Source organism: Anolis carolinensis, chromosome 5 (genome assembly GCF_035594765.1).
Source record: "Anolis carolinensis isolate JA03-04 chromosome 5, rAnoCar3.1.pri, whole genome shotgun sequence".
NCBI classification, from domain to species: domain Eukaryota; kingdom Metazoa; phylum Chordata; class Lepidosauria; order Squamata; family Dactyloidae; genus Anolis; species Anolis carolinensis.
Window position 1 is genome coordinate 61,065,962 of NC_085845.1, and position 26,780 is coordinate 61,092,741.

The 26,780-nt window shown below is 38.3% G+C and overlaps 1 protein-coding gene across 2 annotated transcripts in view; it reads right to left on the bottom strand.

The window, feature by feature from the left end:
• glra3 (glycine receptor alpha 3) overlaps nt 1–26,780 on the bottom strand; it is a 132,873-nt gene that overhangs the window by 71,560 nt on the left and 34,533 nt on the right. For both annotated transcript variants that reach the window (XM_062981378.1, XM_008107571.3), the window contains exons 2-3: nt 21,629–21,756; nt 9,150–9,217 (exon numbers count right to left, since the gene is read on the bottom strand). In XM_062981378.1, coding sequence (XP_062837448.1) covers nt 9,150–9,217; nt 21,629–21,756 — 196 coding nt within the window. The remainder of the gene's footprint in view (nt 1–9,149; nt 9,218–21,628; nt 21,757–26,780) is intronic.

The window sequence follows — 26,780 nt, forward strand, 5'->3', positions numbered from 1 at the left end:
TTTGATGGTTTCTACACTATGGTTTTTGTTCCTGGGTTATAAATGTCATTTCCTGATTGGTTCTATCATAAAAATTATGGCAAAACAGTTATTAAACTGCAAAAACCTTGTCTTTGTATGAGGGACATTGTGTTATAGCACATTTTGCTATTCAGCCCACCAATTTAAAATCATTATCCACCCATTTAACAAAGTTTTTGGTGCAAAAACAAAGTTACCAGTGTAGAACCACTACTATCAAAGTAAGGACTACACAATTAAACAGGAAATTATACATTTTCTTTATTATTAAAAATGTTGTTTACAAAACTTTGGAAATTCCCCAAAACTCTGTGGATAAGTGAAACATTCAGAACTTTGGTAGGTTAAGAGTGGTAAATGCATTCTACCATTGTAGTGAGTTTCACCCCAATAGCTGTAAGAATGAGGGAGAAAGGAACCTCTGAAATTTCTCTAATTATAGTAATTAAAAACAATTACTGTTATGAAATAGTAATGAAATTTCATTACTGAACTTCAACAGAAAGGAGGAAACCATGAAAATGAACAAAATCTGGACACCAGTATTAAAAAACTCAAAAATCAGAACAGTAAATTAGAAGCAACACTCTGAAAACAGAGGAGTTCCAGACACGGGAACCAGGGGCAGCTAATGACTCTGAACAAAGGATGCTCCCAGGCAGGAAGAAGCCAGGAGATGAAGCTATTCAATGCCAATCAAGGTGATTAACTACAACATTCACACTGGCCTCCAACTGACAAAGAGTTCTTCTCTCACCCTGGACTTTCCACAGATATATATAAACCTTCCTTGCTTAGTTTATCCATACCTCATAACCTCTGAGGATGCCTGCCATAGATGTGGGCAAAACGTCAGGAGAGAATACTTCTAGAACATGGCCATACAGCCCGGAAAACATACAACAACCCCACATTTACCACTGTTACCTCCTCCCCCCAAGTTTCAGAATGTTTCACTCATCCACTGATTTTTTTTGAATTTAAACAAGTGTTTATGAATAAAAAAAAATGCCTCTGTCTTCTTCCCGCTTCTTCTCTCTTTCTTCCTGAAAACAAAGTCTTCTCTGTCTTCACGTCCTGGCAAGATGGGTTCCCATGGGAACCCACCAGAAGTTTCTGTGCGTCATGGGATGGCCTCCATGGGACTCTGTTTTGCAAGAGTGTGAAAATGGAGAGAAAATGGGAGAAAACGTACATGGGATAGGGCCCTTAGAGCAAAGCTTGGAAAAGTGTTTTTTTCCTGATCAGAACAACTCACAAAATCTCTAAGACTGCACTGCCACTTTTCCCATCTTTGACTTATGTATGGCTGGAGGTATGATAGCCTTATTGAGAATAAAAGCTTAAGATGGCTTTGTGATGATGATGGAAAAAAGTTGGCCAGCAGATTTTGATTCCAGGTTCCATTATCTCTTACTATTGAACGACTATGCTAATTTAAGGCTGATGGAGGGCTGCATATTCCTCATAGGCCAGTCAATAATTACATCTTGCATTGCTACCCCCCCCCCCCGCCGCCCTTGGACCACAACTCTCAAAATTCTCCAACAGGTTCACCCGTCTTACTGGCTGAAGAAGTATGGGATTGCAATCTGAAAGAGTAACATTTCAAAGACACTGTAAGTTTCCATTTCCAATCACAGGTTTCTGATAGTCAGGAATAGCAGGGATATGTATATGGATGGTGTATTCTACACCTCTTCAATGTTCTTATATGTAGGCTGGCACTTCTTAGCATTCTTTTAAAATTTGGAACTGGAGCCAGCATACTGTAAGTGGACCATGACTCTTTGGACTCTGGAAATCACACATTGAATCCCCACTTGGCTATGGACATCAACTGGGTGGCCTTGGACATGCCACACTTTCTTAGCCTAGGCAAAAGAGAAACATTTTTCGAATTCCTCTAGTCCAACTCTTTTTGCAAATGTATGCATATATTTAGCAAATAGGTGTTAAACTCGACTTCATATATGTAGCATTCAACTTCATACACATTTCATTTTGACTTTCAAGATAATGGGTGTTCACTGTTCACCATAAATCTCTTTTTCATCAGTATAATGCACCCTTGTTTATAACTGTATAACAGTGTAAAAGGAAACAAAAACAAAAAAAACCCAGACCAACCTCATAGTAATTCTTTATTGCAGTGCCTTTCACAGCTGCTTAATGTGCAGATTAGAGATGGATGAATCTGCAGCCTGCAGGCTTGGTTGATATCACTTTCACCTTTTCCAGTCTTAAATACATTCCACCCTATTTCTGCATTAGTCTATGAATATTTTTTGCTAATTCTCCCAATTTTGTAATGTATCATCATGCATGTTTTTCCTAATACAGTTGGCTCTCGGTATCGATGTGGATTGTTTCTAGGACCCCCCCACCATTGATACCTAAATTCACAGATGCTCAAGTCTCTTGTATTTAGCCACAGGGATTTATTTACTTGTTTGGGTTTTTAAAATTCGTTTTCACTTGACCTACATGCTCTCACTGCCATTCCCTCAGCTTAGTTAGTGTGGTGAGATTTTGCTCTCCTTCGAAATATATTCAGGGCTGGGTCATGCAATACTCAGTGAAGGATTTAGCAGGACAGGAGACCCAAATAGAAAAAGGATGGAAAAATCAGTAATTTTTCTACCCTCACACCCCTTTTGTCACCCATTCCCTGCTTTTGCTCAGGGAAGGAAGCAGCAGAGGAGGTGCTGCCTGGCAGGAATAGAGGACCATGTGTGCCACCTCTAGACAATCTCAGGAAAGCAGCCTCACCATTTCACAGTTGGCTGAGAGAGTAAAGGAGGTAGAAGAAGCTAGGCAGATAGGGATTAAGAAAGCATTTGCCTTGAAATTTTTTTACAAAATTGATTTCCACCCCCCCCCCCTCGGGAATCCTTCCACTTTATTAAATCTGTGAAAGAGGAACCCATGAACACTCCAGACCCAGAGCCCGCAGTTAACTAAAGTCATGAGTGGCTCCAAATTTTCCCCAAGAATCCAAAGTAAATCACAACTTTGGCCCTATGTAAATAGTTGGGTTAATTTCAAGAAGATTATTAAATCAAATAACATTAGTACTGCATAAAACATAGGCTTCCTACTTGCAGCAAAAGTAATCATTAGAGCAATGAGAAGAGACTGGCCAGCTACTATTCTGGGAATGACCAACTATTCTTATGTTATTCATGGTTGCACTTGAGCTGGCTTTTATCAATAAAAGGCTGATGTATTTCCCCAGCCCTATGTCATAGGGACATTTGTGGCCTGACACCATTTTGCCTTGAAAACTAATACAATTGCCATACATTCAAGAGGTATAGCTCTTTTTCTTTTGCATTAGAGAGAGGCAACTGAGTGAGCTCCCAAACATTTTGGATGGTAGTTCCCTTATACCAGTTGTCAATTGCCAGGGCTTTAGGGAAATGCCACCAAATCAACTGTTAGACACTAGTTAAATTACTCCTGCCCTATACCCTGCACTTTCAAGAACAGGGAAAATCTTTTCTTGATAGGGGAAGCTACATCCCACCATGATTTGTGAGTATGGAAAGGTTAGTTATTTCAAAGCTGAATCAGCTGGGACTGTCATATCTAAACATTTATTGCACCTACAGTAGTTGAAGCCAGAAATCTGGTCAGGTGAATGAAGCCTGATACAGATGAAAAGATTATTTGTTTGTCACCTCTTTTCGGAGCTTTCTGGCAATGTCTTAAGTGAATCTCCCAGGGACTCCAGCATGAAATACAACAATGTTGAAAGCTTCACTTGTTGAAATTTTACCCATCATATAGCAAGTATAGGAATCAGGGCAGAAAAGAGTTGGCATGCAATCTTAATTTCCTAGCTACTCTTTCAACTGTAAGACTCTTTCAACTGTAAGACTGACCCTCTCATTACAGGCTTACTCAGACAAACCTTTTTGACCTGACTTGCCTAAGAATAAAACACCTAGACACCCACACTGAAAAGAACAGATTTACTGCCAGCTTGGACATATATACTCAGATGAGTTGCTTTCTGCACCTAGTCCAAATGATGTTCCTATTAGCAGCCAACCTAGACATGCCTGTGAGGAGCAGGTTGACAGGATGAAGACACAAGATACTGTCTTTTTACAGATAATTGGCTCCATTGAAGTCATTTTATGTTCAATCTTTTTCCAAATGTCCATGACAGAGCAACTGTAGTACATCATTGCAACACTATGACAAGGGCTGTTGATTGGTTTTTCTAAAGAAAGACCTATTCAAGAATGGGAAACTCCTACTGTTGAAGAGCTAGCAAGTATAATGATGTGTGGCTGCTTCCTCCTCTAGAACTCAGCATGATACAATCCCTTTATTCCTTTCTTTTTATCACTTTCTTTGATACAGAGCTACTTTGTTTGTTCCTTGGACGCTTCCTTCTGTGGAGCATGGCTGACAAGTTGGAACCTAAGATGCTTCTTAAGTCCTGAAAATTGGGGAGAAGAATGCAGTGATGACCTGACCAATCCCACTTTTGTTTTGTTTCACATTCAAATAGCATAGCAGTTGCAGCTTCACTTTGAGCCTTAGCCCCTTAACCCTTATATTGTAATAAACAAATAGTGTCCAAGGTAATGGGACAAATGGAATATGAAACATAGGCATATGAAACAGATACTTTCTCCCACAAATGGTGGCTCTGCACAGACACTTTATCTCAGACCCAATATGAAATGTTGAATTCCAGATTGGCATTGGGATGGTTTTCACCATCAGCCCCTGGGTCCTTGCAGAGGCAGGAAGGAGCCCTGACCATCCAAGCACAACAAACATGGTACAGCACTGCTGGAAAACCACTCTTAACATCCCCTTCCCATTCTCATTCTAGTCATGGCCACTGGGCACAACACCACTCATTGGCTGGTGTGTCATCGAGATGAGAAGAGGGGAGGGGAAAGTAGGAATTGTCCAATTCCTTTTCCGATTGCCATTGTACTTCAGCCACCCCAGTCATGTTATGCCCAGAGACTACTGCCTTAAAAGAATGGGAGGGAGACAGTAAGTGCCATTCCATTTCCCCAGGCCACCTGGGCCTGGGGAATACAGGATGACTGTGTAAACAGTTAAAACTAGTTTCCTCTTGAAACCAGCCCAATTATTTATATGGGGCTGAAGTTATGGTTTACTCTGGATTCTAGAGGAAAATCTGGAGCAACTCATGACTTTTGTTAACATAGTTCAAGTCTGCATTAACTGGTTTTCAATATTAAATCACCAATATGCAATTAAAGTATGTAACTGTCCTATTTTAATTTTTAAGCATAGTACTGCTCCATAAAGTTTAAGAATCTAGATGCTACACCAAGAGAAAGGTCACAAATATACTGTGTGTGTTTAAAGCATGCTCATATCCTTAAAACGATTGCTTTGAGTCTGACAAAATTTGACAATTGCTGACCGCAAAAAAAGTCCTCCTCCAAGCAGCATTGATGCATAATTTAGAAGGAAACTATTAAAGAGTACTGGCAAATCTCTGTGTTTAGGGCTGGCGTTTGCTAGTCTGATCTGAAAACTGATGCACTAGGACCAATGATGAAGAAAAATTACGCAACCGTTTCCCATTGATTGCACTCAAGGCCCCAGAGATTGATTTCTGTTGTGTGCATTCACTAAATGACAATCTTGATTTTAGATGAATGAGTTTCTGGATGGACTTAAGAGATTTTGAAATGGGGGTGGGGTGGAGGTGTGCTAAAGTTGAAGTAACCACAAAATCAATGGGTACTAAAAATGAAGAAACCACTAAATGTGTTGATGTTTCCAGAGTGATAGCTACAGGAAGTGCTGGCAGTCAAAGGGTATTATATTCTGCCTTTTCAGGTCTTGGAGAAATCATTTTTTAATTACACGTCCCAAAATCCACCAGCCAACTGCTTTCATGACCTATATATCTTTCTTTCCCTAATAGATTTTAATGGTAATATAGGGGGGGAAATAGAAGAAGTGATGGGAAAACACAGGAGGGATACTAATGGAATATGATATCATCAAACTGAGATTTTTATATTAAGAGTTTATATAGAAAAGATTTTTTAACCATAGCTTTGCAGCTCAAATGTGTGGCATTATTACTCACTGAATACAATTGTACAGTAGTTACACTCTGGTAATGGGGCAAATAATTCATCACTAGCAGATCTTAGAATGTTAGGTTTGCAAATTATCATAAATAAAACTAGAACATCAATCCATTGGAATAAACACTAACAACAACAACAACAACAACAACGGAACATATTTTGGTAGTGGCTCCTTAAAAAAAATCTCTTTATGTCCTTTAAATGTCTTCAACCTGGATATTTCCCCATGTAGACTACAACACCCATATTAGCATTGTTGCCTGGAATTGATGGGACTGCAACATGTCTGGGAATTGTAAGGTTGGGAAGAGCTCTTCCAACGCATGGGATCTCATCTTCAAACTCTGCAAGTTATGTCTTATTCATCTCTATTTGCTGTCCAACACCAACATACCCACTTCATTCACTCTTTGAATGCTTTGTTAAGGTTATTAAGGTGTGCTTTATTTCATTTACTGAAATTGCTAATCCACTGGCAATACAACAATTAGCAAGCAACTATAAAGACTGATCAGTGAGTTCAGAAGTGGAGAATTCTTAATCTGACATTTCTGGGTGTTTCTTACTATAGGCAGAATTTTTTTTTGCTACAGAATTGAATTACTGCATCCTTTCTGCTTTCCCTTTCTCAGTCAAGAAGTGCTGTCTGCAAAGATCAATGAAAGAGCACAGGTTTTGCACATAAGAATCAGAAGTTGAAAAGAAAATGAGATCTGGCATCTTCATGATCAGGTACCTACCAAACACCTTAACTATATAATTGAAAAGGGATGGGTAAGAAGGAAAGTAGGAAGATAGAATGGATAAATAGCAAAATGGGAAGGTTGAAGTGAGAATGAGAAATTGAGAGAGAAGGACAAAGAAAGAAAGAAAGAAAGAAAGAAAGAAAGAAAGAAAGAAAGAAAGAAAGAAAGAGCAGAAAAGATATGAAGAAGTGGGAAATTGGTTGGAGGAAACATTTTCATTTAGTTCTTCAATAATCCCATATGAGAAGTATGGCAATGATGATGATGATGATGATGATAAAAAAATATTTCTAACCCACACCTCTCTTCCTGAAGGGGCTCAGGGCGACTTCCAAATACATGAGAGCATGGCAAACATTTAATTTCAAAGGATCCTGTGAAATTCACCCCAAATAATATTTTAAAAATGTATATTATAACTTCAGAATATAACCAAAGAACCACAGAATCATAAAATTATAGTTAGAAGAAACCACAAGGTTCATCTCATCCAGACTCCTGCCAGGAAGGAGCACACAATCAAAGCACTCCCAACAGATGGCCATTTAACCACAAAAGAGTTCTTTCCATACAGCTCCACAGGGTCTCACCACCTCATCACATGTACAAATATCAGTGTCCTAGCATGCTGCCAGGATGCTTCCTTCTTGAAGCCCACTGGACAGAATCATATGACGTCAGACAACTTCTGATAGGGCTTTGTGGAGCAGGCGTCCTGACAGCTTCCTGTGTTCCATAGACAACAACAAGGGAAGCTGGGTGGTGATGCTTTCCCCTGTGCAATGGGGTAAGGGGCTCAGTGGGTGATGTGAGGCATGGGGCAATGGTTTCCCCCCACTGTCTCACAGACTCACCATGTTGAATGGGAAATCCCCTTGCTGCCCCACTGATTATGACCTCAATGTGATGAGATTCATACTGAAAACAATCTAAGAGCTTGAAAGCCTTGGTCTTGTGCTATGCAAACAAATAACTCCCTTCCAAGATTCACTTTTCTTTCTTCTTCCTCAAACTTAACCATTCTTCGCAAGAAAGGCATTTACCCTGAGAAATTCTAACTAATTTTGATAGCCTTATTTACTGAAGACAAATATTCAACTTCATTGTCAATTAGGGATTCTAGAAAGTTAGGTGAGATCTAAGAGAAACATGAATGACCTTGGCAGTGGTAGTTGGACCAACACATAAAGAGAATGCCAGAAAGAAATTGCAATAGTCAAGGTGAGAGATAACTGGAGTTTTAATCAATGAAGCAGGGTATCATGGGAATATTTCTCCCCATTGTTAATGTGCCTTTGAATGGAGAGCATAATCACAGATAAAGTCCAGTAGATTTAGATTAAGTTGACAGATGTGAGAGTGGAAGATATAGGACCTTCTCACAAACATAGGTAAAGGTAAAGGTTTCCCCCTAACTCCATTTCATCTCCATTTCTAAACCAAAGAGCCAGAGTTGTCCATAGACACCTCCAAGGTCATGTGGCCAGCATGATTGCATGGAGTACCATTACCTTCCCACCAGAGCGGTACCTACTGATTGACTCACATCTGCATGTTTTCGAACTGCTAGGTTGGCAGAGGCTGGGGCTAACAACAGGAGCTCACCCCACTCCCCGGATTCGAACCGCCAATCTTTCGATCCGTAAGTTCAGCAGCTCAGCAGTCTAATTCGCTGCGCCACCGGGGGCTCCTATTATAAACATATTAAGTCCAGTTTTGGACATGTTGAGTTTAAGGTTGTGATCAAATAAATCAAATAAAGAAAGAAGAGCTCCTGGACAAAAAAATGAGGAAGAATGAATTAATATAATCATGGCAAAATTATGTCACGTGAGTGTATAGGCAATAACCTTTCTGGTGCACTCACCAATACAAGTATACTAATTATGACAAAGGAAAAGTGGGTTGTGGGCTACTGGGAGAGAAACGTGGGAAATAGTCCATATTTCAAGTCAGACTGGTTTACTTGTTTCCTTTAGTGGTTTTGACTGGCACAAAAGTATTCCTAGCAATAGTATTAAATCAAGATACTTATTCCAATGAAATAAATATATTCACATCTTTATAAAGGAACTCTGCAAGGGCACCAATAAGTTTGTATATCATCAAACTAAACTGAACTAAACTGATTTTGTCCCATTTTAGAAGTTTCCACGTATCAGGTAGCTGCCATAATGTATATTCTTGTGCATGTTTACTCAGAAGCAAATCTAATAATTTATTTTCAGCTGAATGGATTTGAGATTTGAGCAACTGGAATAATGTTATCACTTACCATAGTTGTTTCAGCAATGGATCCAAAACTGTTTATAAAGATGTTACATGTGACATTTACTGGAGGCCCTGAAAAGGTTAGAGATGCAGAGATTAAGGCTTGCACATAAGCACAAAAATAATTTCTCTTTTCAAAATTTAGAAAAAGGTTAAATTACGATAAAAAAAAAATCAGCCCTGTTTTAGTAAGAATAAATGTGTTAATTAAATGATGTGAACCTAATGGATCTCTACACAGATGACACTCAACTCTACTACTCTTTTCCACCACACTCCAAGGAAGCTCCCTGGGCCAGCTGTGATGGACTGGATGAGGGCCAACAAGCTGAAGCTTAATCCAGACTAGATGGAAGTCCTCCTGGTCAGTTGTGGGGCTGATCGGGGTACAGGGTGGCATCCTGTGCTCAACGGGCTCACACTCCACCTAAATGTAACTAAGGTCCACAGTCTGGAGGTCCTCCTGGACTCAGCGCTGACACTTGATGCCCAGGTGTCGGTGGTGGCTGGGACGTTCTTCGCACAATTAAAACTTGTGCGCCAGTTACGACCATACCTCGAAAAGTCTGACTTGGCCATGGTGGTCCCCACCTTAGTTACATCTAGAATGGACTACTGCAATGCACTCTACATGGGGCTGCCTTTGAAGACAGCTCGGAAACTGCAGTTAGTGCAAAGGTCGGTTGCCAGATTACTAACTGGAGCTGGTTATAGGAAGCACACCATGCTCCTATTAAAGCAGCTCCACTGGTTGCTGATGAGTTTCTGGACCAAATTTAAAGTGCAGGTTATTACCTATAAAGCCCTTTACGCTTCGGGTCCAACCTATCTTCGAGACTGCATTCTTTCTATGAACCGGTATGGGCTTTAAGATCTACCGGGGAGGTCCTTCTCTCTGTCCCACCTCTGTCTCAAGTGAGGTTGGTAGGGACAAGAGAGAGGGCCTTCTCGGTGGTGCCCCCCCGGCTTTGGAATGGCCTCCCGAGGGAGATCAGGCTACCTTCCAAATCTTCTGCACACAACTAAAAACCTGACTTTCCAACAAGCCTTCGATCATGTTTAGACTCTCATATAATACATATGAGGACCTTTAGACTATTTTTTAGCACTTTATAATTCTGAAGTCGAATACTGCTGTTTTATCTACAGCAAGTGCTGTATTTTATTGTTTTTACCAGGGGGTACTGTGAATTTATGATGTTATGTTGACTGTTTATTGCCTATGTTTTTTTTTTTTGCACTTGTATTTTGTATGTCACACCTTGTTTTGTGAGCAGCCCCAAATCCCTCTGGGAGATGGTGGCAGGATATAAATAAAGTATTACTACTACTACTACTATTACTACTAGGGTTGATACTACAGAGGGCCACTATGTAGTGGTTTGAATGTATGACTATGATCCTGGAGACCAGGTTAAAATGACTGGTCAGTCATGGAAACCCATGGTGTGATCTTCGATAAGTCATACTTTCTCAGCTTTAGGGGAAATCAAAGCCAAAAGCAAACCCGTTCTACACAAATCTTGCCAATACCAAGATAGGTTCGCCTTAGGATCATCAAAAGTCAGAAACAACTTGAGAGCACACAACAGTAACAGATATTGTATTGCATTAATCAGTAACCACTTAAGTTGCTGGAGGGACTGTTTCTCAACAACAATACAATCACAATAACTGAAGGAATGATCTGTATAACTTTGACTAAGAAAGTATATGCTCTGTAAGCCAGTAATCAGTAGTGTGCTTGTCACTTCCAGTGGAACAATACATTTTGCAACCTTACAATGTAATGACTAAAAAAGTGACACTGTTTTAAGTTAGATCTATTCCTTTAAGACAAATCCAATCATATTTTACTCTGCTGACAAGTTAGAAGGGGTTGTCAGATAGAAAAAAAGGACACACTCCCTCAGGTATCTGTCAAAGACAGTCTAGACATGTTTCCTGCTTTAACATCAAACATTCGGAAAGGTGCAAGAAAGAAAATCCTTCCGAAAGCTGTCAGCATAGCAATTTGTTTCATGTGTGTTTTGAACACATCTACCACTGTTTACTGTTCTTCCTCAATTTTCAAAATGGTTGGGAGCAAGTCAATAAAAGAAACATCCAAATCCAGAAAGATAGATTTTTAAGCAGAATTGGGAGATTATTCAGAGATATGCCATTCCGTGTATGCAAATAAGCACTGCAAGGAAGGAAGCTGACTAAAAGCCAGCACCTAAGGCTACAAAAATAGCATTTTGCACTTTTGATATGATGGAGATAGGCAGAGCTGGACAGACTATGAAACAAACTAAGGAAGGCTCCTTAAATAGCAGATTTTGGATTCCGTGAATATAAAATACATTTTTTTATTATTTTAGTTTATTGTTGCATTTTACTGCTAGGGTGAGTTGTTTGTGTGATATTTCTGCCTCCTGTTTCAAAAATAACATGAGAAGATTTGAGCATTATACATTCTGACACTGCAGAGAGGGAGAGGATGCTGTTTGATATTCTCCTTTATGCAACTACATGAGGCTTCACAATATAGTTGGTCCTCTATAGCCACAGATTCCAGATCCACAGCTTGAAAATATTCTTTAAAAATGTCAAACAGCAAATCTTGATTTGCCATTTTGTAGTAGGGTCAGCATTTAACTTTGCTATTGTATACAATAGGACTTGAGCAGATTTTGGTATACACTGTGGGTTCTGGAACTAAACTCCAGCAGACAACAAGGGACCACTTATTCTATTGATATAACTGATTCTGTCTTTAGGAGAAATGGGTGGATAAGTATTTCCATGAGTGCACAACATTCTACATCATGAAAAATAATTCTTAATTAGAGGACATTTGTGCCATATGGTTGGAGCAGCAGGGATAATTCACTACAAAATGATGGGGGCAATGTCCCACTATCATCAAGCCATCTACCCAATTATTTGACATTTATCCTTTTGTGATTTAGCACAAATTTCTCTCTTCATAGAATGTCAGTGCTAGAAGAGCTTGAATCGCAGTATTAGAGCAGTAGTTCTCAACCTGTGGGTCCCTAGGTGTTTTGGCCAACAACTCCCAGAAATCCCAGCCAGTTTACCAGCTGTTAGGATTTCTGGGAGTTGAAGACCAAGACATCTGGGGATCCACAGGTTGAGAACCACTGCACTAGAGTATCCTTTGATTTTGAGGAAAGGAAACAGGATTCCTATTGTTCACATGCAATTAAAAGGAAATTAAGGTGGAATCCACCAAAAATACCCATGAAAATTTCATTAAAGTTGTAAAATAAATGTGGTATTGTACATCTCCATTTATTCCATGGTGTTTGGGTTCTCCTAGTTAATGTTATGATGACAGTTTTCCCCTCTCTTTTTCTCTATTTTGGCAGTATCTTTCTGTTAATTTATCAAACCTCTGCTGGGATTACAGAAGTGCTATTACTTCTATTTCATTACCTTTTCTCAGTTTTACACAATACTGTAGCCCCCTCCATATATAAAATCCGCATTGAACTGGATTATATGGCAGTGTGGACTCAGATAACCCAATTCAAAGCATATATTGTGAATTATCTAGCTTGATATTCTGGTTTATATGGCTGTGATGAAGAGCACTTTGAAGCTTGTTTGATAGGAAAACATGCTAAGGTCATATTATCAAGCTTTTTTATTTCTACCAGTGTCCTACATAGATTGTTATGGAGCATCTTTTGTATATATTAAAGATTGGGTAATCTTTGAAATTTGTTCTTAAAGGCAAGAATGAATAATGCTACCATCTTCTCTTCTCTGTGAGAAAGTCGTTAAAAATTCTAGTTTTCAAAGACAAATCAAAGTTTAGAATTTATTCATAGAACAGACAAACAACAAAAAGTAATAACCCCCCAAACCAAAAATCTCCAAATTTTTGCATAGAAAAAGGCACTTCTTCTGTAGAACAAAGTTTTTTTCACAGAGTACAGATAAAAGGAATTGTATATATTTTTCATGTAAAGTAAGTCCCTAACTGCAAAGGCTTTCACTCATCTATGACTTCATCGCATACAGTAAAATCAGCGTTTCTGCACATATGAGAAATGGCAACCCATTCACCTGATGCAAGCATCAACTGTGGAGGTGAGGTATTTTGCCATTTCTAAAGTGTTGAGTTTTCCAACTACAGTAGAGTCTCACTCATCCAACCTTCGCTTATCCAACGTTCTGTATAATCCAATGCAGTTTGCCTCCCACTCGGATCCACAGCTGCTTATCTAGGCAGCAACGTGCAGTGGGTCAACGTGGCCAATAACAACACAAGTGCAGCCACACTCCCAAAACAAGTGGCAAACTTGTTGTAAAACATGATATTTTGGTGCTTAATTTGTAAAATCATAACATAATCTGACTTGAATAGGCTTTTCCTTAATCCCTCCTTATTATCCAACATTTTCACTTATCCAACGTTCTGCTGGCCCGTTATGTTGGGTAATTGATGCTCTACTGTATTCCTAAACTGGTTGTCAATCAACTTATTTTTTAATCCCACATGGCCAATTTCCCTGTGTGATGTTAATTCCTGTTGCCTGCTTTTTTTGCCTGCTTGTAAATAAAATGATGATGCTGTGTGTGGGAGGAGCCAAAAATGCTCATTTCCCCAAGTTGCGAATGCAGAGGCTTGGGGAAAGATGAGGTTTAATTTAAAACCACTTCCTACGATTCGGGGTGATGTTTTTAAAAAGATAAATAATAAAAATCCTGGAGGGACAATGGGAGGAAATCTTAGTGCAAATGACCCCAGAGAAAGTACCGCCTTAAGAAAAGTTCTTCTGTTCAGTGGAAGGATCCTGATTGCAAATGACCCCAGGAAAAGTGCCATTTTAAGAAAGATGCCTTAAATTTGCTTCAATGGAAGGGCTTTGAAGACAAAGGACCCCAGGGAAAATGCTGCTTTAAGAAAGTTTTTCACTCTGTTTCAGTGGAAGGATCTTGAGTGCAAACGACTCCATTAAAAGTGCCACCTGAAGAAAGATGCCTTAAATAGGCTTCAGTGGAAAGGTCTTGAAGGTAGTGCTACCTGAAAGGATGTCTGATTTAAAAAGTGTACTGGTATTCTTGAAATGGGAGGAGTCATCGCTGACCCATGGGATGGGAATGAAGTGGTTGCATAAGATTAGAAGCTGGAGGAGGCGATCTTAGTGTGATGGGAGTGAGTAAATTCTTCATCTTCTTTGAAGACAGAACCCCATGAAACTCCACTGTTTCCTCCTGTTTCCCCTGATTTCTCCAGCTCTTTGTGATGAAGTCTTTAGTCTTATCCTCACTAGGGTTTCCAAAGAGTGGTGAAAACCATTTATTCAAACATATTTCAAACATTTTCAAATATTTGTCCAATCCTTTATTTATTTCTGTCATCTAGCCCTGAGATTCTCTTTACTACATCTTTCGTAATCAATGAATACATAGATTTTAAAAGTGAGGGTTGTCGTTTGAGAACACGTGGATGTTGGACTCCTTAGTTGAATCATTTTTAATGTCACCAATTGCTGAATAGCCTTGAACAAATGAATATCTCAGTTTCAGATTCACATCTGTAAAATGGGGATAACTATATATTGCCTAGAGTGCTATAAGTAGACTAGCAAATGCTTTTTGAGAGCAAAATTAGTATCTAGTTCAAGGAAATTGTAAGTAAACCTAAGGTCATTCTGGAGTAAAAACAGGAGTTAGGACATGATGTGGAAAAGAACCTCATTAAAAAACAAAAACTATGAAGGACCATCAGATTATGTCTGAATGAATAAAGTAATGGAATCACCGGAAGGTCAGAAGGGTACATTGCCACCATTTTGCTACAAGCAAAATAAACCACAACCTTTTCTTTTAGCTTATTTATAATGAACTAGTCTGTCATAAGGAATGAGCAATTCTGTTCCTGCTAATGCTTTCCTGCATGGAAGCCAGCAGTGAGAAAACAATGTACTTCACAATACATAATTGAAAATGAGTATAGAAAAATAATCTTACTGCCTGAACATGCTTGAACAACGTTATGAAAAACTCCATGCCCTGTCTGACTCATATGGTGTTTATAAAGAACTAAAGCTTTTTGAAACACAATGTGACATTGTTAAGGAAGTGCAACAAAACTACTGTCAAGACAGAATATTATTTTTTCAGAATTTCTGTATTATAAATTTCAGCAAAAATTACCATCTTTTTCTGGCATAGAACTCTTCAAACTGGTGTTCTTTTCTCTCACCTCATTCACTGATTTAGTTGGGTTTCGTCTTTCCTCTCCCAATTACTTACTATCATACTTTTCATCTCTTGTGTAACTAAATGCTAATGTTCTTCCATTTACATCTATGGCCCCTTCCACACAGCTGTATATAATCCACATTCAACTGTGTTATATGGCAGTGTTGACTCAGATAATCCAGTTCAAAGCAGATATTATGGATTATCTGCCTTGATATTCTGGGTTATATGGCTGTGTGAAAAGGGCCTAGGTCTTCTCCCTCCCTTTCTGTTCTCCCCTTCTTAATATTCTCTCTCTGCTCATTCTTGTCTAACCCCCTTATCAGCAAGTAGGAACTTCTCCCTCTAAGATAGCTCTGGTCCATATTTCCAATGAGCAATGCCTCGAGACCACTGGAAAAAATGCCAAAAACTGTTTATACCTTCCTTTTTGTCATCTAACAGTCATCAAAGATGACATTGCAAGATACAGACAGATTACAATTAATCAATCCATTAACCCTCTCCCCTTCAAATAACCACCAGGTATATCCTACTAGTGACCTGGAAGGTCTGCCTATACAGGGCAAACAATGGGTTAACTTTGCAATTGATAAAGGGAGTCTACACAATGTACACTTGAAGTGCTGCCTCTAGCTGTTAATCAGAACAAAGAGAAATGGAAGTTTAATCCTGGAGTTTGTGAAGTATGGACAATGGGACTGGGCTGGATCTGGCCTGATCCAGTGTTCAGACATCCAACAGATGCAACAGCTGTGTTGCCAGCCAAAGGCAACTTCCTCAAAGAGATTTGCTTGCAATATTATTATCAGTAATAATAATAACAATAATTATGATTTATAACCCACCCTATCTCCCCAAGAGGACTCAAAGTGACTATTACTATTATAATATTAATTTATTTATCCACTTTCTCTCTCCCAAAGGGCTCCAGTAAGGTCACAGTAGAGGAACCAGCCATGTTATCAGCAGAAGTGACATCACTCACAAGCAAGCTTCTGCAAGAGAGCTGCTTTGGTCCAGTAACACAGCTGTGACATCCCCAATGTGTTCTCAGTCCGACCAGCCAATAGGACATCAAAAGTACTGTGCTGACACTCCCATGATGTATAAGGAAAGTCTTGCAGCATAGTTCAATGCATTATTTTGGCAAATATAGATGCAGCCTTAGTCTACATATCACATTTCAGGTAACCAGATTTCCCAATTCAAGGACTTTGGTAGAAACAGGCTGGTGGAGACCCACCACTGTTTATTAGCTTAGTTTCAGGCTGAGCACAAGACTAGGTTCAGATACTGTCCTGGTTATTTGGAAAACAGCATGAGTGAGTCTACAGAACATTGTCCTCATTTAAATGAGGCCTGCCCTAGAATTCCTGGAATCATATTTCTGAAATCCCAAACTTCACTCCTTGCATTTGTTTGTTGTTTATTCATTCAGTCACTTCTGACTCTTCTTGACCTCATGGACCAGCCCACAACAGAGCTTCCTGTAGGTCATCGCCACCCCCAGTTCCTTCAAGGTCAAGCCAGTCACTTCAAGGATACCATCCATCCATTTTGCCCTTGGTTGGCCCCTCTTCCTTTTTCCTTCTATTTTCCTCAGCATCATTATCTTGCATTTGTTATCACTAGGTAAATGAGTAGAACTCTTTGATGTCTTGGCGTAAGTAGATTAAACCTCCATACAAAGTAACACCCTTCAAGATAATGAAGCCTGCAATTGATTAGATAAAACGATACAGTAGGTTTTGTTTTGTTTGCTTTTTAATGGAGCTGCCTTTAACATTTTTTATTTCATGGCATAATTGGATCACATTTCCAAGCATAGTAAACTCCTTTATTTATTTATTTATTTATTTATTTACTTACTTACTACATTTGTATCCCGCTCTTCTCACCCCACAGGGGACTCAGAGAGGCGTACAACATATATTTAGACAAAAATGCAATGCCACATTATACAAAGCAAATAAAACATAACAAAAAATCAATAGTAACAATCAACATATAAATATAATTTAAAACCATTAACATTAAGGTATTAAAACATAAAAACATAATGAATCCTGTCGAATTTCTAATAAATAGGAACAGGGGTATTCTTACAGATGTGGCCTTGGTATTTATTCTTTTAAAAAGTTATTTATGAGAAAACTTTAGGAAAACATCAAGAAATAGCAAAAACAACTCAATATTTGTATTTACAGTATTTGAAACCTGCAAAATTCAGCGAAAGTGCATATTTTTGATATACATCCCTCACAGAAGACATAGTTTAAATTGCATAATTCATCAGAAGATCAAACAAGTATAATTCTAAAGAGGAGCAAGAAGAATCAAATTAGGTTTTCATCTCTTTTGAATTCTAATAAAGGAGAAATTAAGGTTCCTAATTTTTTTTATATTTAGGGGTAGGCTATGTCCCACGGACAACTAAACATCTGCTTTCTTCCACCCACTAGCCTTTCCAGATGGGTGTGATTGCATTGTGTCCATGATAAACTCCCAAATCCAATCACCAAATGAACTGCTAAGCCGTAAGCTTTCTACTAATCTTTTTTCAGAGGTCTTTAAAAGATTCAAAGAAAAAGGGAGAGACTGTGTTGCCAACATTATTTGCCAAAAGTTATCTTCTAAGCTGCCTCATGTTACCTTGGATTGAACCTGAAGTTTTATGTGCTAATGGGATAACAGTGGTTAGTAAATGAGAACAGCTTAAGCATCAAATCTGGGGTTGTGTAGAGTTGCAGGGTAGAGACCAATTAAGATGCTACAAACACAATATCAGGAAAGTTGCATTAGACTTATGTAATAGTGCAGGTTCACTTATATACCAACCTAGTTTTATTTTTCTCAATCAAGCAAAATATTTAGCCATGAGGGATCAGTACATAAGGAACAGCTGCCCATAGAGGCTGCATTAAATCACTCCCCTTTGCTGGGAAGCTGTTTGAATGAATTTATCTGCTAAATGGCTCTGCAGATTGAAAAACATTCACCTGCCTTGCTATGAAGATTTGGGAAGTGAGAAATAGCTTATTGGCTAAACCCACCCATTTGAAGGAAAGATTTAATGATGTGGCACATTGCAACCATTTATCTAAACACAAATATAGTTACCTAGAGTATAAAAAAGATTAAATTGTAAAAATGGGTATCAGTGGGAAAATAATGTTCTCCAGAGGAGATGTGAACTACTATTGCTTTTCTTTTATCTCCATAACTATTTAGATGGGCTAACAATCAGAATGTCAAAAGACTCTTTTTGCTGATGTTTCTCTCCACTTTTATTCTCTGACTTGGCTTTCTCTGTAGTGGCCTCTTAGTTGTGGAACTGTTGATGACCTGGAGACTAGGACATGGAACAACGGCTTAAAATTACAGGAAAGGAGATTCCACCTGAACACTAGGAAGAACTTCCTAACTGTGAGAGCTGTTCAACAGTGGAACTCTCTCCCCCAGACTGTGGTGGAGGCTCCTTCTTTGGATGCTTTGAATGCGATTTTCTTGCTTCTTGGCAGGGGTTGGACTGGATGGCCCTCTTCCAACTCTATGATTTTATGAACTCTGTTACATCAGAAATCAGGTTGGCTCTCTCAGTCCTTCAGTGCTATTCTGTGTTAGGGTTGGGTCACCTCTGTGCAATCATCAATGGGAAGAAAGTTAGGAGCTGTTCAGTTCCATCACCTTTTACTCAACAGCAGATGAGCAGAGAGATGGGCTCCTCCTGGCTGAAAATTTAGGTTTTGGTACTATCTGTAGTTTCAGTCATTCATGGGGAATCTTGAATATATCCCTCAATGATAAAGGGGGGTTAATGTATGTATCTTTGGTAGATCCAATAGGCTGAGTGATGATAAACAAAATAATTTTAAATAACCATTATCAGTACCATCCATGCAAATACAAGAATTTCATTTGCAATCATTCTCATTTCTGTAAAATAAGTTCAGAATATCATTGAAACTATTATTTTCCATTCTTTCTCTCTTTCTGCCCTTTAAGGCCCCTTCCACACAGCTGAATAAATCTCACTTTATCTGGTTTGAACTGGAATATATGGTAGTGTGGACTCAGATAACCCAGTTCAAAGCAGATACTGTGGGATTTTCTACCTTGATATTCTGGGTTATATAACTGTGTGAAAGGGCTCTAGGACAGTGATGTCAAACTTGTGACCCTCCAGATGTTTTGGACTTCAGCTCCCAGAATTTCTGGTGATTGGGCAAGCTGGTTAGAGCTTCTGGGAGTTGGGGGCCCAACAATCGGGGGGGGGGCACGGGTTGAACACCTCTGTTTTAGGGAAAAGATTTAGGGAGCCACCATAGGAAAACATCCTGCAAATGGGTTTTTTCCTTAGATAGGACATAATTACTATTAGATTTAAATTTTTCAATATAGAAGTTTTGGCATGAAAGGCAGTAAAGCATAATGATCACACAATATTTAGAACTGGAAAGAATATTTTAAAAATGATAAAAACAACAAGCACCTGTTTCTTGAATTTCAAAAGACTCTGACAAGAAGAATCCAGTACTGACATGAATATTTGCAATTCAGAACTTATTCTGAGCAAAATTCATATAAAGCTGTTTGGCACAGAAAAGAATGGCAGAAATTCTGCCCCTTGATTTTGTGTTGCCTCTAGTGTTGCCCACAGAATGGGACCATTATTTGTCCTTGAAGAAAGATGGAAAAAAGATAAGAAGCTAAGTGACACTCCTTGTCGCTATGCAAGAAGGAGGAGGGATGAAATGAGCCTCTCCTTCTTCCAATTGGGTGGGCAAATGCTATGTTCTATGTGAATCAACCTTGTGTGAATTTCATGCAGAATATTCACAGAGAATAACCTTCAAAGACTACAAAGTTTTTGAAGGCTTTTTTGCAATAGGAAAAATGGCTAAATTATTCTTTGCTCTTGGGAAAAAAATTACATTCCATATGAGCTTAAATCTACAACATAGGGCCCAATCACAGGTCCAAATCCCTGCTCAAAAGAAAATCCATCTTTGACCAATGTAAGTTTCAATGATAGTTTTTAAAATTAATTTTAGTTAATTTTAAAAAATAGCGACTTCTTTTTCTGTTTATATACTGTGCCGGTTCTAATTTCCTTTAAAATGAATATATATCATTTTTAATTGTTGTAAAATCAATTAGCTTTTACCATACCTTATGGCTGCAAATATTTAACTTCAGTAAGCAATATAACAAAGCAATTTGCCAACAACAGGAATGTTTGAAAAAATCTACACATTTGGGGAAATGCATATGGAAACATACACACAGATGAGCATATGCTAATTCTGTGCAGAAAAACGACTTTGGTTTTGGCATGGTTCCAATCTGAATATGCTTGAAATGAGATCGTAGTAGTAGTAGTAGTAGTAATCTTTATTTATATCTCACCCCCTCTCCCCGAAGGGACTTGGGGCAGCTTAAAATTCAGATACAGAAAATTATATAAACAATAAACAAGCAAACAACAACAGTAAGCAATTATCACTATATAAAATTAAGATTACATACTAATAAATAACAGGATAAAAGCTAAGTTAAGACGATATTGAAAGTGTTCATTTTGCACATCCTTATCTAATAATAATTACCAGATAATTAATGGAAGAAATATAATAACAAAATGAAATCATTTGATAGTTTCTGAATAATAAGAGCAGTAACAGTTAAATATGCCAATTTAAGCTTATGCTATAAAATCTGTTAATGTTTTGTGCTCCTTAACATTCTTTTATATTTGAGCTTCCTGTTTGGATGAAAACAGACTAGGGCAAGGTCAGAAGGTTGGAAAACAACCTTGGTTTGCTCTCATTCTCTGATCTCTGTGACACAGCTGTCACATTTAGTTTGGCCGTTAGTAATGTGCATACTACAGAACTGCTTGGCACTACAAACATACAACATTCCTTAGTGCTCATTATTTTGGTTCACATACTTCGCTGTCTATTACATGAGGGAACACCGCTTTTAATCAAAACAAACATCTTATGTTTTAGCTTCTATGCTGCTGTAAAAATGTTCTACGCCAATTGATCTGTAGCTCCAGAAAGTCACCAGAAATTTTGACAAGGTTTATACTGAAATGTGAAAGACAAAAGCCACATTTTAAATTATTAGCTAACTTTCTTGCTTTCAAAAGCGGGGTATAAATGTTGTAAATAAATAAATAATATAACCCAAACACTTCTTCACACAACTGAAAACACTGTATTCAAATGAATATATGGAATATGAAATTACCTTTGAAATTTGGCCTGATTCTTGCATCGTAGCCAGACATTCTACCCATTAATTTATCCAAGAAATCCGATGGGGACATTGGCATGCTTCGAGATCTTGCGCTGTCTGTTTCTTTTGTAGCCACCAAACTAAAAACAAGCAAAATCCGCACAATTAATCAAATATAACTCTCATGAGCATTTAAGCAGCGGACATCTTTTGGACTCACACATGAACCTGATAGAAAAATGTGCTGTACCCAACTGCTATCAGGGCCAAACAGATCACAAGAAAGCCATTAAAAATTAAATACTTGCAGGATGGTATTAAGCATAATTTGCAAATAAACAAGTAGCACATTCATCCTCTCTCTCTCTCTTGGTGATATAATCCAAAATCTATTTTGAGTTTTGTGGTAGCATCAGAGTTTTCAATCCCCTTCCCATAGCACTTTCTGGCAGAAACAAAATGTACTCCAGGGGGTTTCTGAGCCATCTTGAACATTTTTAAGGACTTCATATCCCCCTCCTACACATAATCACATAACTTCACTTTAAAACAAAAATTAATATTTTGGACACTAACCAATGTGGACAGGTCACTAGACTTATTTCTACTCTGCATGATCAGGTAACTAACCCATACAACTGACCTGAGTCCCTTCGGGTGAGAAGGGCGGGATATAAATGTTGGAAATAAATAAATAAATAAATTTTAAACAGATAAAATATAGTGCCAAAAAACATTTACGTGACATGAAAATAACAGTTGTGTGAGTATAACAGTCAAATTATCATGATTTGTAAATTTCTCTAAATTACTTGCTAGAATGATTTGAACCAACAAGTTCAAAATTAAGGTGAAGGTGAAAAGGATATTGTTTCTGGCTGAACAGCTTTGCAAAGATTCAAACAAACTTAAAATATCCAATGCAAAGATGTGGCGTATCTTTGCCAATTCAATAGCTAGAACCATTGCATTTATAAAACACACTATTTAAATCACAATAAAATGATTGAAGATTATTATTATTATCATTATCATCATAATCCATTATTATTATTATTATTATTATTATTATTATTATTATTATTATTATTATTAACATTTCCAAGCTATCTGTGACAACACTGTTATATTACTCAATGACTCGCCCAGTGCAAATATAGACTATCATACCCCAAAATCATGCTACACAATAGATAAGAGGCAAATTTTATCTCATAAAAACTAAATACACTTTTTCATGGAGCAGTATTAAAATATAACATCTGCATTTATATTCCAAAATACAGAAGACAGCTATGGGGAAATAGCTTTAAAATGTTACATAGTAATCTGCTCTAAGCATTTCCAACCAAACATTTACAATTAATCAAAGAAATCTGGAAATACCAAACACCAATAAAGACTTGCTTTGAATGTGCATATGATTAATCAGATTGAAAGCTATATAATAGTAATGTTTAAAAATAATCCACCATTCTCATATCTTCTTAAAAATCGGTAATGTAAGGTTTGCATGATGGATAACATGGGGTATTGTTGCATGAGGGTTGAGGTTCACATTAGCAGCCCTTTCTCCTGGTCCATTTCCTTTGAATTCTTTTTTATTTAAAGTAACTGTATAATTTTCAATTTATTTCTGATACTATTGTGGGTTCTCTTTGTTCTATAAGCATTCTCTTCATTGGTGATATACTGCTGCAATATTTCTGGAAACAGTACTTCTTTAAATTTTCAGATACATTTACACATGCTATCAGCACTGATTTGTTAATTTGGATTTACTTTTGAGTGTGGATGTACACCTTTAATTGTGATGTGGTGTGCTGTTTTATATCCTCGATTAAACAACCTAGGAGTTCTGCTAGCCCCAGCACCCTGAAACACGGTTTGGCACTGGCAACTACACCACTTTCTGGCAGCCTAAACTAATGTGCCTTAGGCTGGAAATTACAATATTCGTATTTATTATGTCACCCATATGTATTACAATGAGATGTACAGAGAAATTTATGTACATGTACAAATCAACCTCTGTGCAACTGCGAAATGGCAAAAATACAACATTTCAAGCTCTCATATGACAACCCTAATGCCTAAATTGTGTAGTTCCTTTGGCTACAAAAAGAGAGCCATGCCATATGAAAGGCAAAAAATGGGTCGGGAGGTAAGCAGATAGTGTGCTTTTTAAAAAGAGAACCTTATTTGGAGGAATCTGCATTAGGAAGAAAGACTATGCCAGAATGTTCTAGCTTTCTATGAAACTGGGTTTGCTAAACCTATACACACAATTAGGCCATGGTGCTAAGGTCCCAGGTTCAAACCCCGGGAGCGGCATGAGCAGCCGCTGTTAACTCCAGCTCCTGCCAACCTAGCAGTTTGAAAACATGCCAATGTGAGTAGATCAATAAGTACCGCTCCGGCGGGAAGGTAACAGCACTCCATGCAGTCATGCCGGCCACATGACCTTGGAGGTGTCTCTGGACAACGGCTTAGAAATAGAGATGAGCACCAACCCCCAGCGTCAGACATGACTGGACTTAACATCAGGGGAAACCTTTACCTTACCTTGCTATGATCACCACAATTATTTAAAGCTATGGATGTAAAACTGGACTTATTATGCTCTAATCTTTTTGCATGAATGATTGCAAACCTTTTCCTGGTCTAGAATATAAGTTTTTGTGCATTAAAAATGAAAAGTACATGAGAAAAATCTTGGTTTTGCAGAGAATACAAGTTTTTATGCTGGGGGTAGGCAACCAATTTTTCACAGGAAGATCTCCGTAACCATTTCAAAGTTTCTTGATTGGGTTTTTCACTTTTCCTCAGCAAGGGTGAGAAACATTGCAAGCATTATTTACATACCTAGTGTAAGCACTCCACTGCTGTAATGGCTTGCCCTTGCTGTTAGTCACATCTCTTACCCAATCGCCCCCCCCCCTTTTTTTAGGTGTAAGCATTGAAAGTTCTTCTCTTGATATTCCAGCCCAATTGGCTATGCCCCTAAACCCAACCAAGGTTTTTGACCAATTCTAGGCTTTGGTCAATTAGGGAAAACACTCTATATATCATCACTAGCTGTGCGTTGCTGTGGCAAGTATGGTGGAAGGGCCTTGAGTCTACACTGCCATATAATCCAGTGCAAATTAGATAATCTGTGGAAGAGGCCTAAGTGAGGCCTAAATCTGCCTGTCCCCTAACTGAACCCTGGCTGTCCCTTGGCTGAGTTGGTTGCCAGGAGACCAAGTGGGCAGAGATTAGCCCTCTGAACTGGCAGCAATTGGATAAAAACAATTATTGCTCTCCCTCTAATTAGGACTTTATTTTTCTTTTCTTTCTGTTGTATCAACCTAGAGGCGTGGATGATGGGTTGTATTGTCAAATTTCGAGGTTGGGGGGCCTGTAGTTTTGTTGTATTGTGGGTCGCCGTGATGCCATCACTCATTTATATATATAGATGGGTTGTGTCGCTACCGTACAATGTAAACCAACAGTGTCCCTCATAGTTGGCAGAAGAGAGGCCATCTTTTGACCATGCTTTTGCAGTAAGCATCAAGACAATTTAGCCACAGTACTTTCACCACTTTTGTTCTCATTAGACAGGAGACTGACACATTGTTAAACAATGCAGAAAGGAGAGTGAAGCCTAATAGCACAGATGAATGGAAGAATGGAAGCACATGGCCATTGCCTCAGTAGGGCACCAGTGTTTTTCTTCTGATAACAAGTATGAACTTTTGATGAATTCTTGAAATGCTGCTCTTCACATACCTGGAATTGTGAGCAAGGAACACTGGGGGAATTTTTAGTTTGTTTTGTTTCTATTAAAGCGATGAGTTATCTTTGCGTTGTTTTGCTAATGTTTCCTAATTATTTCCAGATTAGTGATACATTAGGAAAAGAATTATCTCAGACATTTCATGATACTTTTTGTTTGTTTTACTTATTAAGACTATTTATTACTCTGATATGAATTCTGGATTTTTTAAAAAATGATTTTAAATCTATTTGTCACAGTCTATAGAAAATGTGTGTTAGTAGCATGGCATTGGTTACATAAAACTCCAAATCTTATATATTTAATATATTCAGGGTGGTGGGACTGTAAAAACAATGGCTTATTGCTTTTTCTTATACATATTTATGATCATGGTATCATTCTCATAAACATAAATGCCTCTCAAGTACAGTTTATAATCTAATCAACTGCACTGAGGGATGGAGTTCTGAAGTGATGGCAAGCTGGATGATGCTTCCAGCCCCTTCCCAGTAATTGAATACACTGACAGGACCCTATAGTGGTCCCTACTTCTACTTTGTACTTTACAAACCATTGGCGGGATGGGACTTCACGTGTCATTCTTCAGTGCTCAACTCACTGTTACCACAGAACTCATCACTGAGAGCACATAGCTGAGAGGGGGAGGATGACAGATTGGGAGACAGATAGCAGCCATGGCATCTGGCTTCAGACAGACTCTTCATAATTGTGGACTGTGGAGAAACCAGTGGATTGTTTGATGTTATCTTTGTGAACTTGGCTGAGGAGCAAAAAGATATCCTTGAACCTCACATGGATCTCAGCCAACATGATCAGTGAACACAGATTAAGTGAGTTGTAGGCCAACGCAATCTGGAAGGCCGCAGATTCCCCATTCCTGCTATAGAACTTTTTGAAACTATGCTACCTACTGCTTCCTTCTATAGTTTTTAAATGGCATTTTGAGATACCTTGCGGATCCACAAAACCTGAATGGGTATCCTCAGAGCATATATCAGAGGACAGGATTATTCCCATTACTTTTGAAATGGCTTGACATGTTTTTCACCTTATAACCCGCATAACATTTTTCTCTCTTGAAATTACCTCTTCACCTCAAGCTATCCCATGGTACCAAACTGAGCATTCGTTTCCCTTTAAAAGAAGCTTGTATAGGAGAATGAAAGCAAAGTCAATGAAAGAAACTCACTCAAGCAAAATTGTCAACTTGGTCTCACATGGCAAATGTCATCTCTAATATCACACACTCTTATCATAGTTCAGAACTCCACTGACATTTTAAGGTGTATTCTTGTACCCACTAGAAGATCACAGTGTAGTTTGAAGACTCCCCTCAGATCAGATGATGGGGTGGGGGAGACCATGGGAGATGTAGTCCAACAG